This window comes from Perca fluviatilis, chromosome 17, assembly GCF_010015445.1.
Source record: "Perca fluviatilis chromosome 17, GENO_Pfluv_1.0, whole genome shotgun sequence".
In the NCBI taxonomy this organism is placed as follows: Eukaryota; Metazoa; Chordata; class Actinopteri; order Perciformes; family Percidae; genus Perca; species Perca fluviatilis.
This window is the reverse complement of record NC_053128.1, coordinates 10294516-10314105: the sequence shown is the minus strand read 5'-3', so window position 1 is coordinate 10314105 and position 19590 is coordinate 10294516. Positions and strand designations below refer to the sequence as shown.

The following is a 19590-nucleotide window of genomic DNA, read 5'->3' as shown; positions in this document are numbered from 1 at the left end:
AGCACAGTTAAAAATTTCGTTTTATACCCAACCCTATTTATATAGGACAGCTGAAGACATGAAAAGGGAGAGAGAGGGGGAATGACATGCAGCAAAGGGCCGCTGGCCGCTGCGTAGAGGAGTAAACCTCTATATGTGGGCGCCTGTTCTACCAGGTGAGCTACCCAGGCGCCCTGTGCTAGTAATTTCAACATGTAGCCATCTAAAATAAGGCTTTAACTTTTTGCCATTAGAGCGCATTGGAACTTTTTCTTTTTTACTTTTGAGTTCCCTTCCAAAGAGCACCTTCATTATTTGTTTGAACTTCTAAGCACTCCGGACCTTTTTCTCTTCTAATCATTTATTATTTAGTTTGCGAAATGTCAGAAAATACTTCAAAAATGCCCATCACTATTTCCCAGAGCTCAAGGTGACATCTTCAAATTGCTTCAGATAGCAGTTCAAAACCAAAACATGTTCAATTTACCGAAAATTCGTCATATTGGACAAGCTGAAACCAGTCGATGTTGGGCATTTTTCTTGACTTAAGAATAACATGACGAATAACAAATCACTTCTTAAACTTTGTGTTGTTGTATTATATACACATGTGGTCACAAGTGTTTCTAACTGCCTCTATGTGAAACGTGAGTCTTCATGTTCAGACTGGCAGCTCACATCGGATTTTTGGCATATCTAGACTGGATTCAGATCCGGTAAATTAAAGTCCGGACCACACGGAACATGAGATTTAATCTTGAACACTCGTCTGTGGTTTGAAATCGGATTCAAATCCAAATGAGTTTGTGTCTGGCATCTGAAACAATCTCTCCGTCACATTCCATTTTAGGCGCAGTCACACATCTGTCCACTTGTGACCTGCACTCCGCTGACATTCCAGTCACCAGGCTTCTCTGTGCGTTACGTCTCCGTTCCAGACCTGCCTGAGCCTGCAGCAGTCAGCGTTTTGCCCGAGGTGACGACACGAGTCGCCAGAGAGTGTTTGTTCTACTGTGAGGGAGAGGAGAGGTCAGCTGGGGAGTCAGCACAGGGGAGGGCCACAGCTTCATTTAACTTTGTTATCTTTTCACGTTACATTAGCCGTTTTATCTTTACATTCTTGTGTCTCTTCTAAAGAACAAAAAGCCACTGGTTGAAGATTGAGAGTACATAGATAACAGCAAGTAACAAATTAGTAATATTAGTGAATTCAAATCCCTTTTTGTTTTACCAAATCTATTAAGGTTCCAGCTATTTTAAGTATATAACAAGTAATACTCAGATTCTTGAGTTTTAATCTCTTTGCTTGGATGTCAATCTTGTGAGTATTAACTTGAAACTGGATCCAAAATGGATCTGACATTCAGAACCAAACCCAGGAACTGTTGCGTGAAATAGTACAGGGACATAACAAAAAAGGGGCATTGAATATAAATCCAAAGTAGAAAAAGAAAACACCATGAATAGTCACCAGTTAAAGGGTAACTAGGTTTAATAATAAAAATAAGCTTTAATATGCCAGTAGATGCTACATTGTGAACTAATACTGATAATCCTGTATTAGGAGAAGAATTTTGAGTTTCCAGCATGACTTTGGACCGTAAGAGGAAACCCAAACAAACCCAGGGAGAACAAGTGGACTGCACACAGGGGGAAAAAAACCAAAACAGGACTGCAATTTATATAAAAATTTTATTTTTTTTTTTTTTAAAAAAAAAAAAAAAAAAAAAAAAAAAAAAAAAAAAAAAAAAAAAAAAGGTTTTTTTTTAAAAAAAAAAAAAAAAGCCCGGGGGGCGGGGGGGGGGCCGCGCGCCCCCCGGGGGGGGGCGGATCCCCGGGGGGGGGGGGGGGCGTTTTTTTTTTTTGGCTCGGTCATGAACAGGCCTGGCACCCGTCCTGCTCCCATTAAGATATTTTCAATTAAAGCCAATCAGTGAATGAAGAACCAGTGCAGGGAAAGTGGCGAAGGAAACATGAAGTCGCCGACGAATCTTTAATCCCAACCAGGAGGATCTTTCTGCTGAGTCACTTACTGATCATGGTGCTGCCTCCGGCCAGAGCAGCCTTGGTGCCCTGGTAGAAGTCATCGGCTGACACCATGCCTCGATCGGGCATTTGGAAACGCGTGTGCACGTCGATGCCGCCCGGCATCAACATGCGGCCGTGGGCGTCGATGGTTTTCACCCCGCCGGGCACGATGAGATTTTCCCCGATTTGTCTAAAGAAACGGACAAAAGAAATTAAAAAACAATCCTAAGCGGAACAGATAAGCACATAAGAAGCTGGGTCCGGACTAGTTTAATTAATGATAGCCAGACAGACTCTTTTAAAAAAGGATGGAAGAATGAAGGGGTGCCGTCAATCCAGGAGTGGGCTTGTGAGTCTATACTAGAAAATAGGGAAAGTACCAGAGCTTTCTGGAGGGCTCCTAACAAGCTTTGTGCTTCGGAGAGAAGTGTATGATGGGCTTATGGTGTTGTCATTTATACTTATGTTTATTTGGTTTATTTTGTTACTATTTTGTTAAATGGTCTTGAATATTGTAGTTACTGTGTCATCTTTTCTTGATTTTTGCCTGGGTGGGTAGTGATGATGAGGTGGCGGGGGATATGTTCATGTTGCAAATTGTATATTTTGTGTTCTTTGTGTTAAAGTTAAATAAGAATTGTTAATCATAAAAGAGAGAAAAGAAAAAATAATCTATAACAAACTAAAACTTACACAAATTACAACTTTACATCTGTTAAATACATTATTTAATGAAAGATTATCGTCAAGACATCACAATTATATAGTAATTACAACAATATCATGGAAATGAAAAACAAAGAGGCAGTAAAGTGATCGATCTATCTATCTATCTATCTATCTATCTATCTATCTATCCATCCATCTATGAAAGATATGGCCTTTTATAGTACACCCTGAGCTAATACATTTGTATTTACAGACCTTTAACATCATTAGGAAAGGCTCCCCATATACATCTTTGATTTCATACTTGGTAGATTTTAAATCACCAAATCATGTACAAAGTCAAACATAAGTCTAAACTTGAAAGTATCCAAAACCGGTCAAAAATGAAAGAAAACACAAAATTATTTAAGGTATTTGATGATTCAAGGAGTGTTTTTTATTTATTTTTTTAAAAGGGTGTGGACAAATGTAAAAACTGTACTTTAAGTTTAGTAAAGTCATGACCCAGTTGTAGTAAGAAGCTGAAAACGTGTAGCAGACTGCAAGTTTAAAAAAAAAAACTGCTTTAAAATAGTTTAATGAACAAGTACAAAAATGCAGGATCAGAATGGCATGTTGCCATTATTACAGTAGGGATATTGTATTTTTTGGCTGACTTTTGATGCCAAATAGGCTGTGTATTGTACGAAGGGCGTGTGTAACAACCTGTAGCTTCAGTCTACACCATTTCAGTCTGTAGATTATCTTTTCTGTTGGGTTGTCTTCTACTGTGGTGTTTTGGTGGAAGTAAATGCCTACTTTGTCAGGGGTTTGTATGTACGCTGTGTGTCCTGAAGCCTGTACTACGAAGCAAGATCAACATGCCCTGGATTTATTTCCGTTACCCGGCTTCACCAAACCTAACAACCGCGGCAGCCATGCATAAGTTGTGGTTATCAACCCGTTCAATTCAACCCAGGGTTTCCCAATCTATACGACGAGCGTGTTCACATAAAAGAGGCGGTGTTTGCACCATACGACCAATCGCAAACATGGACAAGTCTACCAGAGCCGCATATTTTACACAAGAAGAGCAAACGATAATCCTACAGAAATTTGAAGAACACGGACATGTGATACAGGCAAAAAGCAACACGGTCGCTGCATCTTAACCCAGGAAGGAAAGCTGGCAAAACATTGCCTGTAAACGCTGTAAACTCGTAAATTACAAGTCTTATCAATACCACTGCCCCATCAGTCAGGTACAAGATCTGACCATAACCTGTTCATTCCATAAACTTTCGTTGCTGTAGCCTATTCTTTTAGTTGCAACCCTGGCAGTGGTAAGAGATCCACTTCCGGGACTACCCCATTTCCACCGGGAATTCCGCCATATGTCCTTTTTTTTTCGACCGGATTTCCGTTACCTAACGCTTCCTTTGTGTTGGAATTCTAAACTCCAGTGGATTTCTGAGGACTATGGTTAACTGCTCCTCAGATCTCTGCAGGGTAAAACAAGACAGCTAGCTAGACTATCTGTCCAATCTGAGTTTTCTGTTGCACGACTTAGAACAACAACTTTTGAACGTACCGTACACATGTTCCACCAAAACAAGTTCCTTCCCGAGGCTATTTTCCAGCGGCAGCGTGCAGAGCTTAGCACCGCCCAATACGATTGTTAAAGAAATGCCAATAAACCAGAGCACGTTTTTCTCCCATCCCGGAATGCTGTGTGGATTAGCCAGACCCTCCTCCGCAGCGTTGTGGAGGAAGGTCTGGCAAAGCGAGACTATACCCAGCCCTACTCAAGACACATGCGGAGACGCATTCTAATGCCAGTTGTTAACTGATGTACCGAGAGATGTCCACTTGTGATCAGATTACCAGAGATGCCTGTTAATGCAAGGTCTGAACAATTTTTTTGGCGTGAAATAAATTCCAATTTCAATGTGTCTGTAGGGCAAAATGGCAGCATGTCTAAGGTGCAGACTGATACACTGTTTTTTTGTATTTGCAATAAAAAAGGAGAGACAAGTGAGACACGTTTAGGACTTTGTAAACTTGATGAAATCTGGATTTTACTGTCTGAAGCTTGAGGAAAAACCCAGTAAACTCACTTGATGACTCCATCCTCCATATAGATGTCAGCACAGAAGGACTGGTCATCGTTCACGATCTTCCCTCCTTTGATCAGGAGACGATCACTCTGGAAAACAATAAAGATGATTAGTCGCTGCACATTTAAACACTACATTAAATATTTCATAAGGAAAAGCTGGCGTAAAGCTGTAAGAACAAGACACTGGTCTGGGGTTTTATAGACACCTATAAAATATGCTTCTAAGGGCGAGTTTTCTATTTGGCTGGATTGGATGCTGGATTACGTGCATTTGACAAGACCTTTTGGGAAATGTCAAATAAAAGAGCTGCTGGATTTACATAGCAGCCTCTGCTTGGCCTCTTTAGGATGAATTCTGATAAGGAACCCATGGCTGTCCAATGTCTTTTAACAGATGTTGGGCTTTCTTCATCTTCCCACAAACACTCACACAGATACCCACAGAGAGCACTCCTAATATTAATCGGGTGCATGGTTGAAGGGGGAAACAGGCGATGACACAGACAACAGAGAGCTGTGATGTTTGGATCAGAACCAGGTTTCTGTGCAGACGTTTTAACAATGACACGCTTTATAATGTGATGGGGGGGGGGGGGGGGGGGAGAAAGAGATTGATAAGAAAAAACATGCAGAGGGAGAAGATAAAAGGCGAGGGAAAGGGAGGTAAGGAGTTGGAATAAAACCTGGCGTTGGATCTGAGGACGAGTCGGCAAGTCTGACTTTGTGTTATTTACTAAGTGACATTTACCAAGTTTACAATTTTTTATTTTGTTAAAGAATAAAGATATTAAATGGTAATAGAAATAGATACATTAGGATGACCCTGAACCATAACAAATCAAATGTGTTTTTTTATTTCTTTAGGTGTTTTTTGCACTTTGTAGTGTAAACTATGTATTTTATGGTTGTTGCCTCTGATAGGATAGATAGATAGATAGATGGATAGATAGATAGATAGATAGATAGATAGATAGATATCTATCTATCTATCTATCTATGGAAAGCAGTTTGTGTGAGTGATTTGTCAAGAGTGTGTGACAAAATATATTTTCATTTTTAAACTTTTATTCATGTAACCTGGAAGACCCCCTAAAAAACGAATTATTGGCTGTAGGGAGTCTTAGAGAAAATGGTCACAAAAGTGTTTATTGGTTAGTAGCTGCAACAGTTCAGTGGTGCACTTCTTCAGAGCAGCAACAGTAACTGTTCATCACTGCTCCCCTTTCTTTATTCCAGCTCTGCTTGAACAACAAAATGAGGGGTAAAGTATTCACTGTTGCAACAATGAAGGCAGGAGTCCGCCTCCAGACACGCCCCTCCGCCCTCTTCATGTGGTTGAGCTGTCACAGGAACGGACATGAGAGAACCAATCAGAGCACAGACTGTGTAATCAATCATCCATGCCTGCTGCTGTGCCACTTGTCTCTGTGAGGGGAGAAAGGGGGGTCTGCCACCTCCACAGCCTCCCACCCTGAGCCTCTCACCCTCACCCTCACCCCCACCACTCCATCCCTCCATCAACTCACCCCGCCGGCTCGGGTCCTCTGTCCAAAAGGGAGTGGCAGCGCTGGTCACAAGGACTCCAGCATCCTCGGCTAACAAAGGCTGCTCTGTTCGAGGCACTGCCGCACGCTGCAGCCCGGCCAGCAGCTCTGGCTCCAGACACAACTGCTGCTGCTCTGCAAAGGCTCGCAGTCAGAGCCCCGCCCCGAATCTGAACCAGCACATACACAGCTGAGGCACTGCAGAGTCCACTTTTTCAAATATTACACACGTTTTAACAGCATGCCAAAATAATCAGAGCACACAAGGGCAAATTGCCTCCTAAATTACCACATGACCGGTTACAGACAAGCATTTCCGACGCAACCACTCCACATAAAACCACACCGGGGCTACATTCACTTCCAGCTAACTTCACAGAGAACAGAATCATCAATCTCTTTTATCCAAATATTCTCTGTCTAGCTAAAAACACTGGATCTGCAGCACGTTACCGCGTCGTTAGAGAAGTCGTTGCAGAAGTCATTTTCGGCTTTGGGAAATTGTCATTTGTCACTAGTTTCTGACATTGTTTATACTAAACGATAATAAACAGATTCATCAATAATGAAAATAATGTTTTGTTGCAAAAGTAATCTTAGAGTACTCCAGTGATTTAGCATTGCACACTTATAACATTGTCAGACTCACGATGGATGCAGCAGAACCAGAGATATTGTCTTTTTATATTTGTCTTCCTTGTCAAAACCTGGGGCCTACATTACCCACAATGCAATGTGACCGCCAACAGTTTAGTCTGAGATTTGGGTGCATTATGCTAGTAGAGGCTGATGTAGCATTGAGCCTCAAGCGGAGATAAGAAGCGGGCTACAGGAGGTCTGCTAAGCTCACTACCCCCAGATGGTTTTCACTTTCTAACTTCTAGTCTTCGGCCCCAACCGATGCTGACTTAAGTGACGTCACACAGCTCCCTCTGGAGACACAAAAGGCTTCAAACTACTTTATTCACATTTGCAGTTGAACTCTCCAACCCAACACCTTTCAACACATTTTGTAAAATTGGTGCACCTCTTCTTTGATCCTTTGAAGCCTTGATCTATGGATTTGTCATGTGAATGGATAAAAAAAAAAAATAAATAAAAAAGATGTATTATAGGAACCAAGTTAGACTCTAAAAAAAAGGTACAGTTATTTGTTTTACTCCTGTTTTGCCAGTTATTTTAAAAGAGAAAATGTTAGTCTTGGAATATAAAATAGTTGCAGCCCTATCCAGGTATAGTGCCGCAATATTGTGCATCTTCGTTCTCACAAGCTGTACAGTAACCAACAAACACATGGATGGCATTTATGGGACATAAAGTCCTATCCTCTTTGGATAACTCAGAAACATCTTCTCTTTTAAGATTATTTTATGGCATCTAGGCCTTTATGATAGCCCAGACATGAAATGGGGGGGGAGAGAGAGAGAGAGAGAGAGAGAGAGAGAGAGAGAGAGAGAGAGAGAGAGAGAAAAAAAAAAAAAAAAAAAAAAAAAAAAAAAGAGAGAGAGAGAGAGAGAGACATACAGGAAAGTGCCGCAGGTCAGAATCGAACCCGCAACCACACATATTTGGTCCCTATATGAGGACCACACTCACACTCACACTTCTGCTGACTGCAGCAGGTCTGGAAAATGCTTTGCAGTTGTCATCTGAAAGGTGTGGCAAGTCGACGCTCTGACAGCGCTGATGGAACGAGTGCAAATAGATCATGTGGTAATCTTCGATCTATGCTCTGGTGGAGCGCCTGGTGGCCTGCTTTCATCCCAACAACTGCTCAGAAATATGCCGTTACATCATGTGCCTCATCATGGCTGTCATCATCACAGTGCTCACAGGAGTATGCCAAGAGACCTTGGTTCTCAAGTCAACGCTCATATTTTCACAGGCCTAGAGGCTAAATTATCTTTTCAGAAACTATTACTCCTTTTTGATCCATAAAGAGGGGCTAGTTTTTGGGTTACTTAGTGTGGGAGAGGCAGATGGTTTGTAAAACGTCTCACTAAAAAAAAAGGTGCTTTTTGTCTGAAAGGGTTCCGTCTTTTTAGCTTAGATGCAGAACAAATTAGCAGAACAATTACTTGCCCTGAAACCAGACTGTATAATCCTCCGATTGTTTTGGAGCTCACAGGGGTTGGAGAGAGAGTGTCTGATTGTACTGGCTCAGAGCCAAACATGACAGTGACCTTTCCTTCATGGGAACCTCTCACAGCCTCACAAACAGGATGTGGACAAAGCTCAATGGGCTCACTGTCGCTGAACTTACGTGTTTTCATTCCAGACTACAATGCGTCACCCCGCTAATGTAACGGTCATACCAGCTAAACGAAATGTGTCGAGCATTAATGAAGAAACCACTGCTTTGAAGCTAATTGCACAATGTTCAATCATGTATTAATTATTTTGTTAAAAGGCAATAAACTTTCTTTAACCCCACATCCTGGTTCTTCTAAAACTAAGGGGCGTAGAAGCATTGCAGGGGCCAAGGGGTGGCCTGCGTGACCACGAAGAAAAACGTGGAGTGGAAATAAGGCTGAATTAATTGGTTTTATGTAGGAAAAATAAAAAAATAAAAAACAAGTCTGCTGCTTTCAAGCTTAAAAGGCTAGCAAGATTCAGGTTAGCATGATGTACCTAGACATATAAACCGATGGATCACTACAAGGTCAACAAAAGAGTTTTCTCTGCTTCACCTTTATCTTGATGAATAGAATTCAATTCAGCTTTTTTGTTCCTAACTGCATGCTTGAAAAATGGTTTAAAAGGAAGGTTGGGGGCAAAAGTTGAAGAACCACTGCTGTAATCTTTAAAACTGCATTGACTGATAGTTTTGGCCACTTGGGGGCAGCACAACAAGCTCTATACCATAGACTGTATAATATTAATGGACAGAGCATGTGCGACGTCACCCATCGGTTTGTGGAGATCTGCTGTCAGTCGTCGAGTTTGCCGTTACGGGCGCAGCCATCCTGGTTGGCGATGTGACGATTTTAGACGAGAGGGAGGAGTGAGGGAGGAGCTGCTTACACTCTACATTACATTACACACTTTCACTGGCAATCACATCATAGCCACGCCCTAAAACACCCCCTGCTTTATTGCCGATTTTAAAATAAACGAGACCATAATTAAAAAAAATGAACATCATTTTGTGTAGCAGAAGACTTAAAACTAGCGATTGAGACCATAAATTCATTATGAAAATGTTTACTGAGGTCATAAATCAAGTGAGAAGTGGGTCACTTTCTCATAGACTTCTACAGAAACTGACCTCCTTTTGCAACCACACGTGTCGCACCCTGCTGGAACTCAGATAGACTGCAGGTTTAATATTAACAGTCTATGCTCTGTACAAAACGGACATGTTATCAACTAATGGCTAACATGCTAGCAAACAGTCGCGTATCTACACATCCAGCAGACGCGGAGCAACATTAGCATTCACTTGGAGTTGTGTTTCAGGTGACCTGGCGGATATAATTCCAATGTTCGCTCTGCTTCTAGCGGTTTTACTCTGCACCAACTCCTGAACAGAATATCTGGCTCTTTAGCCGCTAAATGCTCCACTTTCTTCACTAGCTAGTCGCTAGTTTTGTCTGTCTGCCTTTTGGTGCTGGGTAGGCCGCCCACAGTGGGTTTATCAGCGCTTTTTTCACCGAAAACCGCTGCCTTCTGCATCTGAAAACAGCGCTGATGAGAGCAGTGAGAGTCACCCAAAACAGCAAAGTTGTTGGCTAATCCCACATTTCCACTGCATGGTAAGGTTTGGCACAGCTCATTTCAACTCGTTACTTCCAACAGGTTTCCTTTTTTGGTTTTCCATTAGCAGAAGTTGTGGATGCGGCATTTTTTTTTAGTAACATCTCGGTCGAGGTTCCAAACGAGCTGAGCTGACACTAGAAGGTAAGGTTAAAATTCTGCATTGGTCAGAGAGAGAATCGGCATTTGCGTGACACGAGACATCCTGCACAAACCCGCCATTTCTTAATAGCCAAGCTACCGTCTGCAGCGACGGCAATTTTATTATTTAATCAACCCAGATATATATATATATATTTTTTTTTTTTTAAATGGCACTCCCACAAAACTACGCCGTACAACTGACAAAGTGCAGACCTTCCTCCGTTCGGTTGCTGATAAAAAGGATATCGGCTGAGAATCCCGCCTACACAGTGGGGGTACTATCTGCAGTGGAAAAGAAATAGCGAAAAGGACCTGGTACCTGGTACCAAAACTGAGTTGAGTCAAGCCGAACCATGCCGTGAAAATGAGGCACTAGACACTCCGCTGACCTGAGGAGAGCTGCAGATTCACAGGCGGGAATTCTGTGGGCTCGCACTTTCACATGACAGTCATATGACTGACTAAACAAACATATTTAAAGAAGTCTGTCTAATGCAAAAGGCCGCAGAGTATAAAATAGACTACTGATGAGGGACTCTGGGAATATGGATTACTTCTGTTACAGCCAGTCAGATCAATCTGTTGGCTCATATGGCTCCTGTAAACTATGATGATTAATTACATATTTTGTAAAAACAAAGCCACACAGGTGAAAACTAAAACGCTCAGCAGAGGAAAAAGTCTTATGAAATCAGGACGAAATCCATTTGGGCGCTATGAAAATGCCTGCCAGTGTCGGACGTAACCCGGCAACGTAGTGTGTTGTTGTCCAAATGGAAAATACCCTGGGAACATTTGTGAAGTCAGGTGGAGAATGCTGCCAGGTCAGACTTTCAGCACAATGATTTATGTGTGACCTGGATTATTGAAAAACCAGCCTGCTACTAAAATCATCTCCATACATGTTCAGACATCTGCTTTAAAAACACATGTTCCCTATTCATTTTCTTTTTTAATCTAAAACAGAACACTTGCTCTTTTAGCAAAACCAGCTAACCAACAGAAATTAAGCTAATTCCCAGAGGGACAAATATGTCTCTTGACACCTTGGTTCGCAAAAAACTGCACAAACTATGGATACAAAATATAAGTTAACAGTGATTTTTGTGCATTTATTAAACGGATATTGGGCAATTAAGATACAGTGTGACCCGTAGAAGAGTAATCCATAGGTAGAGGCTTCAGAGGATGAAGATATGACTTTTCATTCAAACTTAAGAATAACCTTAAATTCTCTCTTTGACAATAAAAAAAAATCAGTTAAATTCGCAATTCAACTGAACCTTCCCCCACAAATTCTCTCTTTAGCTGCGAAAAAAAAACTCTTCTTATTGACCTCTTTCTGTAGTTCATTGAAGATATAGTGCAGCTGAAGGCACCACGATCCTGTTACAGATTTTACTCAACACTAATCTCCTTTGTTCAGGCGCTGATTAATATATAATAATAAAAAAAAAAGTTCACTTTCTCTAAACACAAACACATTGCATATTCTCTCAGACTTCTGGCTTTATGAATGGGGGAATTCAGGATCATTTTAAGCATGAAAGAAAACAAGGCTGTCTGTCTGTGTGTGTGTGTGTGTGTGTGTGTGTGTGTGTGTGTGTGTGTGTGTGTGTGTGTGTGTGTGTGTGTGTGTGTGTGTGTGTGTGTGTGTGTGTGTGTGTGTGTGTGTGTGTGTGTGTGTGTGTGTGTATAGACAGTGCCCCGGGCTACTGTGCACTGTGAGATAACAGCATGAACACACTAAAACTACACACACACACACACCACACACACACACACACACACTGAGCTGCCACAGGGGACAACTACTGTACTCCAGGTATACTAGCAGACAGCCTAATGATCTCTCATCCCCTGGGGATTGTAGTCTTTAATCCAGGACAGTCTTATTATAGCCTCAGTCTATTTTTACCTTCCTTTAACATAGACATTAGAGCTGCATTTACTCAAACATTAGCTTTGCTGCTTTCATCTGTATTTCTAGCCTTCTCTGTCAAGACACACTACTCTTGTTTGGGGCATATTTATTTTGGCTTGACAGTTTTGATAATACATTCATCTTTTAGGTTATTTATGAAGAGAAAAATGCCAAACATACTCTGTTTTAGCTTTGCCAAAGTGAAAATTTGCTGGTTTTCTCCATTTAATATCATTAAGGGCTGCAAATAATAATTTTCTTCATCTGTTGATTAGTTGTGCTTAGTTGCTTAGGTGTTTAGTTTTTGAAATATCACAAAATAGCGCAAATGCCCATCACAAGTTTCCAGACTCCAATGTGAAATCTTTAAATAACTTGTTTTGTCCAACCGACAGTCCAAAACCCAAAGATATCTAATATACTGTACAGTGAAGTAAAACTAAAACACATGTGAATCTGGGAAAGTCATCAGGGCTTAAATACCTTATCAATTCAACTGAAAACTGAATGTATGAATGGAATGTCTCGGCTCTGGTTTGGCTGTACGCATCGGAGATTTGGAGAGCACAGAAGCTCCTAACCCAGGTGGTGAACTTGTGAGGGTTCATTCATATTTGATGAGATCTGCCTTAAGTACGTCCCTGCCTGTGCAGCTGACCCGAGACTCCATCTGTCCAACACAAACCAGTCAGCTCTACTGTTCTACAGACTCCAGCACTCCACCCCTAATGACCGGGGATGGATGGATGGATGGATGAAACGTTTGAATTCCGCATTTACGATCCAAACTCTAAATTCGATTGGCTTGTTATGCAGAGACAAATGCAACACACAGGGTTCCTTTGTCCATGCTGCGCCTCTCCCGTTTAGTTTTTATTCAATTTACCCTCATTCATTTCCTCTCCAGCCTTCGTTTGGTTTAATAAGCTCATCTACTCTTCACCCCGACGCCTGTTCAGTGAAGAAGCACAGTGGCTACAGAGGTAGTGAAATCCACAAAGTCACCAAAGACACCCAACACATTCATCAGGCTCAGTTCTTATGAAAAAAAAAACATGTTAAATTCTGTCCCTGACCCCCTTTTTCTGTTCAAGAATAGGCAGTCGATCCATTTAGGTCCGACTTAATCACTGGTGGGACTACAACCCCTGCTAATCCTCTGAGCTCTCCACCAACCGGCTGCTGCGCCTCAAACGCTCTGCAGAGAGGCCAGGGGGAAATGATTCACCTGAGAGACTGCCGTTTTCACCAGAGACACCATGATATATTAATCGGCCATTATATCATAAATGACTTGACTTTATAAACAATCAAAACACGCAATAAGTTAAACTAGCCAGTGGAAAGTAAAAGGTGAGACTTTTCTCTCCCTGATTGGTTTTCTCCACTTGCAATAAGATTTTGGGAGTTTTTGGGGTATAATTTCATTCATTTAGACAAATCTCAGCTTCTGTTTCAACATCTCTTCTCCTTTGCACAATAGGGCTGCAACTAAGTTCCCCGAGTCCAATGTGACATCTTTAAATTGCTGAATTTGTCTGCCTAAGAGCCCCAAACTTAAAGATATTAAATTTACAATGGTTTCGAACAAAGACATATAGCAAATCCTCCAGAAAATGTTTGGATTCTTTGTTTGACCAAACAATTATCACAATTTTTATCAATAATTTTTCCATCAAGGCTGAACGTGTATCCCCAGGACCCACACATAAGCAAACATGCACAGATGTTGTTGGGACACCTTTTCGGATATACAATGGTGTGTTTTTTGTTTTGTTTTTTACACATTTCAACTTCTGACAGAAATAGTGCGATATGCAAGGCTGCAGGACGGATTGTTGGGATTCGGGAGGTGTGCACTTCAGCTTCTCTGCGAGTCTCTGAGGCCTACAGTTACCCATAACACCCCTCTCTGGGTAGAGCCACAGAGACGCTCACACATGTATCTTTGCAGAACTATGATTCCAACTTAGGACGCCTGCATGAGCATGGACACTGTGGTGCCAACACCTGTGTCATTGGCCACTTTGGCTGCACTGTCTGACTTCCATCAGGTGCAGAACGGATGGAGGTTTAGGCTTCTTCTAATACAGTAGAAATAAGAATGAATGGATTTACCGGTGATGGGCCCCCCCGGGCGCAGATGTCTAAAAAGTCCCCTCGTCCTTACTAGCAGCCGCCACCCCACCCACATCACGTCATCGCCCTAATTATAGTTCATTATAGTAAGTGAATTAGATTTTTTCAGAAGGACTTTTGACTGAACCAACTGAAATGTTAACATCAGGCACCTAACATGGAGGCTATAGCTTAGGGGCCACCTGAGAACCTTTGCACCCCTTGGCTTGTCCCTGGTAGGCCCTGTTAGACACTTATCATAAGCCAAAAGATTCATTACAGTAATGCATCTTTCTATCTGCACAGTGCACACAACATTGACTCCGATTTGTACCGAGAGCCCAAAATATGACTCGCAGGCAGCTCCCTCCATATGATTTTTGTTCTGCATGTTCTGAGCCATCTTTGACAATTTAACCCAATTACTTCCCTTCACTCACCAACATCAGCATGGCGGTACAGTGACCTCCTTCCTATATGTATCTTCCCTTCATTACACAGCTGTGAGAGAGAGAGAGAAACATGGAAGGAAATAGGACCCACCGTCCCCTCCCTCCCCTCCCTATTCTCTACTTTCCATTGAACCACCACCATCACCAATGCAGCTCCGCTATAAATTCAGGGAAATAATCTGCCCGACACTAACGTCACAATGTGCCCTTAGATGGCTCCTGCAACTCTAAAAAGATATATGAAATCAAAAAGCCAAGCTTCTCCAAAGTTAAAGGAGAGCTTGAGAAAGGAAATAAACCCAGCCGGGTACTGGGTGTTAACAGCGGACGCAGGGGAGCATTTGCCCCACCAGTTGGTGTGCAGTGATACCCGGGACTCCCAGACACACCGTGTAACAAAGACCACCGGCGTGAAATCTCAACTGTCATGCATACCGTGCACAAAGAACGGCAGACCGAGTGGGAACCTGCAGCAGGCATTAATCTTCGAAAAGGTTAAGCGGTCGGTGGATGAGCACTTGTCGCAAAGATGCTGCAAAAAAAAAAAATCAAATTTTGTTTCAGCCTCAGCACACACTATGGGGCGGCCACATTGATTTATCGATGCTAACGAGCGGTTATAGTCTCCTTAGTTAAGCAGATTTGACAATAAAACCGATATGCACGTGCGAAATATTATTTCAGAAAGCAAACGTGCGGTCATATCCTTCAGCTCCGAGCTCAGATTTAGCCGGAGAGAGGGGAAGCGACACAGGCACCATGCCGCCCCGGTGACATCCTGCACCCACACCCGCAGGCCCATGCACCCGCCCAGACCACCGGCGGACACCCGCCTGCTCTTCGCCTATTCTCTGCTGGGTCAACGGTAAAACAGCCCAACACTCACTGTGATGCGGGGGATGTTCTTCTTGCCCTGATAGCCAGACATCTTCACCGGTGGTTCGTCTCGCTCTGCGCCGTGGACCGCAATCAATGCGACGGGATACTCTACACGGATTACCGCTGCTCGCTCGCCGGAGGGCTGGAACAAGGATGCCGATGAAGGAGAAGCTCGCAGCTCGATCCTCACGAGGCCACAAATGTCAAGAATCAAAACTATAGCTCTCAACTCCGGATCCAGTCCTGGCAGCCTCCAGGTCTCCGAGCCTGCATGCACCAAAGCCTTCCTTCCCAGACGGAGTCAAACAAGAAGGGGAGGGGGAGGGACCGCTCGCGAGCCTCTTCCCATTAAAAAAAAAAAAAGAACCACACGGAGCATGCGCAGAGCCTCGCCCTGCTCCACTGACAGGAAAGAGTCACTAATACCATCAATTGCTCTCCTTGGATTAGTGAGAGGCAGGGGAGTGCACCAAGTGAACAAATGAAGAAACACCGAGCAGCCATCTTAACTCGACTTCATCTGCTGGGTCTCAAAATCCGAATTGTATTAGAATAAAAGAAACCTCAGCCAGTCCACTCACCTGTTCCCAGCTCTAATGAACTTGTTTCTGCGCTTTTCTTAAATCAGGTTTTGTTGGTGGGTTAAACCTTCCCAAGATAGTTTCAAGGTGTGACTAGAGACAGGAAGTGACCCTTGTTGGGATCAGGCTAGGCAGCATGTAGGAGTACGACATGGGATTTATCTTTTCCCCTGCAGAAGCCTGTTTAGAAGCATATATTTGGTCTGTGTTGAATAACAGGGTGGATGCCCCAATTTATATCACGAGAGTCAGAATAAAGTCAGATTGACAATAGGTCAGTGTAAATGACATTCAGTATCCGAATGCTTCATGGACTCCATCTTTCCTCCAAACGTTAATTATGGAAAACTGGCTTTTTCATTTAAAGTGAGAAATATATTCTTACTTCTTCTTATGCTTACGGTACACAAGTAGAGAAGAGTCATATTGCCAGGAAACGGATTCAGTAATGTCAGTTACAGAGCGACAGAAAGTTTGCTAATATTAGCTAACCACTAGACCTGGTTACTCGGTCATAGACCAACAAAAGCTGTGATTGCAAAACTATTGAGTGTGTTAAATTGAGAAAGTGCATTTTTATTTCTTATATATTCAACTTTTCATGTATAAGCGGAAGCATGTGTAGTTCTTTAAATAACCTGACTAACCTGATGCTTCACAGGTCTGTATGAGGCAAGAGATTGTTATCCAAAGTTTAACCTGTAATTATCGCTGCATCCATGTGTAAAGATGGGGATCATTTTAATGACCTAAATGTCCCATATATTAAAAAGTTAGATTTCCATGTCTTTTTTATAATATAGCAGGTCGAGGTGCTATATAAATACTGTGAAAGTATCAAAACGCTCAATCCACTTAGGCACACAGCCCGTATTCAGAAACTGCGTCTTTAAATGAGCCAACAGGACTTCTGTACGGTTGTGATGTCACAACTATACTATATATAGGTAGAAGGTGTCATTAAAGTGCAGGTACAGTCATTCCCCGGGTGCATTGACGGTGCAGAAACTGAGTGCTCAATTGCGGAAGACCAATCAGAGCAGACTGGCGCTAAAATGGAACGTTTCAGACAGAGGGTGAATACAGGTATATTCAAACAGACAGTATATGAATAATAATGTGTTTTTTTTTACATTAAAGCATGTAAACATGTTCTAGTAGAAACCCAAAATACAATCATGAAACTGAAAATAAGCATGATATGTCCCCTTTAATCTACTGCTGGCCAGCTTGAGAATCTTCCTACAGAGATTAAAAAAGTCTTATTTCATAATAATGTATTTATAATTTTATTTGTTGATTATATGTTGTATTATGAATCTGAATCTGCTAAATAACTAGTAATTTATTAAATAAATATAGTGAAGTAAAAAAGTACAGTTGCTTCTGAAATGTAGCAGAGTAGAAGTATGAAGTAGCAGACAATGAAAATACTTAAGTAAATTACAAATTAATTTAACTACAGTACTTTCAGTAAATGTACTCAGTTACTTTCCAACACTGCAGTCTGCTAATGTGATGACCAAGCATGATCCTAAGATGTAGGCTAGCTTTTAAACATCCCATCATTTAATTTGATCTCTCTTTGTATTAATATGCAAGAACAAATCCATTCATGTCAATGTATATTCTTTTATCAGACGAGGTCAACTACTCTACATCTAAGACTTGAATAGATATAAGAGAGAGATAAGAGGGAGTAGGTAAAGAGCAGATTGTGTGGCTAATGCAATCAATATGTAACATGATGCCCAGCTCCCCTACACAAAGCGTTTAACAGCATCTAAGTGCCTACATATTAAGTAAAGGAAACGTGAATACTGTTAGTGCCACCATTTACCACCCAGCTGTGAAAACCTGGATGGGGAGTTTGAAATAACAGCAGAAAAGTTGTCAGATTTTCTTGCAAGTCATGCAAGTCAGAGCTGCCGTCTCTTGTCCATCAGCTCCACACCCAGAATTCTGCTGTTAGAGAACCTAAACACACGGGCACAACAATGCAGCAGCCATGCATCACATCATGTGTGTGTCCCATTTAGAACCCAGTTAACCGTATTGCTGTTCCCCCCCAATTCAGACCTGTTAAAACTGCAGATGTTTTGCTCAAGGACACTTCAGCATTTCAGTTGATGAGCACACACTCTATAGTGTTTTACAGTATGTACTATCAGCTGTATTGTGCAGCAGACAGGCTAAAATGAACACTAATGTAAGCTCCAACTACACAGGAGCCACTCCCTCTGGCAGCTCTGCATGGTGGGCCCTCTCCTTCTACTCTGTTACATCACACAGCTTTCTGGGAAATGTAGTCAGGGCAAGTTGCCTGGCGTACATTGTCTGCAAGCTTAGACAAACTCAAATGAGTGGCAGAGGCTGGAATTGGAACACTTTTAGGTGAAAATGGTGCAATTGTTTAATTTTTTTTTGCACAGATCTGAATGAGCGGTAGAGAGAAAGACGACAAAAAGATACGTGGATTGAAAAACATACACAATATACGCATGCAAAACACAAGAAAATTACCTTTTTATCATCCAGGTTCTGCAGAGCTTCTTTCCCTGTGCTCTCCCGTATCTCCACCTTCCTCGGCTGGGAGATGTCGGTCTGCCGGTCAATGACTCGCCCGTCACTCTTGCTCCTGCACGCCGAAAGCGCATCAAAGTCCAGCGTCTTGCTGTCCGAGGAGCCTTCCACCGGGCAGAACATGCCACAGAATTTCTGCCTCGGCCTGGCGGGGCTGTCAGAGCCCATGCTCTTGAAGAAGGCTGGTACTTCCCCGGCGGTCGACATGCCTTGCATGCGGGGGGGCTGTTAGGTTTCTAGGGGAGTAGCTGGGCACAGATGCTCAGAGTCTCAGCTTCTTCTTCTCCTTTTTTTTCAGCTCCGCACGCCTGGACAGCCACCGCCTTTGCCGGTTTTTCAAGCGCAGGTGGTCGCACTGTGACAAAAGATCTGTTGGGCTAATGCTGCATGAAAACACTCCCACTGTAGAGAGAGAAATGCACCATAAAGCTGCGTAATATTATGAGATATTAGGGAAGGATGAGAGAAGATCTTCCGCTGTTCTCCCAGTCTATAATCCCCCTTCAGATCAGCAAACAGTTTTGATATGCTTACTCATGAGTGTATGTTAGCTTCTAGCCTCCAGCCAATATCCTTTTGCGATTTCACGAGTCACAAGTCAGCATATGAGGGAGAGACCTACTGTCTAGCTATGTCAAAAATAAAGATCCAATAGGCTAAGGAGGAGGATGTTTCCCGATAAGGGATTACCTGTAGCCTCTGTGAACCCGTTTAGAGACTGGCGGTGCCAGGAGCGCATCACATCTGACTGTCCGGAAGTGATCGGTCCTTTCTTGTCCAAAGTAAAGACTTGATCTACAAAACTCTAATCCATCAGTGGTGGTGCTTTCAGTGA

General features: G+C 42.4%; 1 protein-coding gene across 2 annotated transcripts in view; it reads right to left on the bottom strand.

Moving 5' to 3' along the window:
• The window catches only part of dpysl2b (dihydropyrimidinase like 2b), a 37363-nt gene extending 17944 nt beyond the window's left edge, over positions 1 to 19419 (bottom strand). The window contains exons 1-3 of one of the 2 annotated variants that reach the window (XM_039779780.1): positions 18696 to 19419; positions 4773 to 4861; positions 2013 to 2197 (exon numbers count right to left, since the gene is read on the bottom strand). In XM_039779780.1, the coding sequence (XP_039635714.1) occupies positions 2013 to 2197; positions 4773 to 4861; positions 18696 to 18971 (550 nt within the window). In that variant the 5' untranslated portion in view covers positions 18972 to 19419. Of the gene's footprint in view, positions 1 to 2012; positions 2198 to 4772; positions 4862 to 15598; positions 15921 to 18695 lie in introns of those variants that run through there. The other variant, XM_039779781.1, reaches the window with a different exon arrangement.
• Positions 19420 to 19590: the final 171 nt, after the last annotated feature.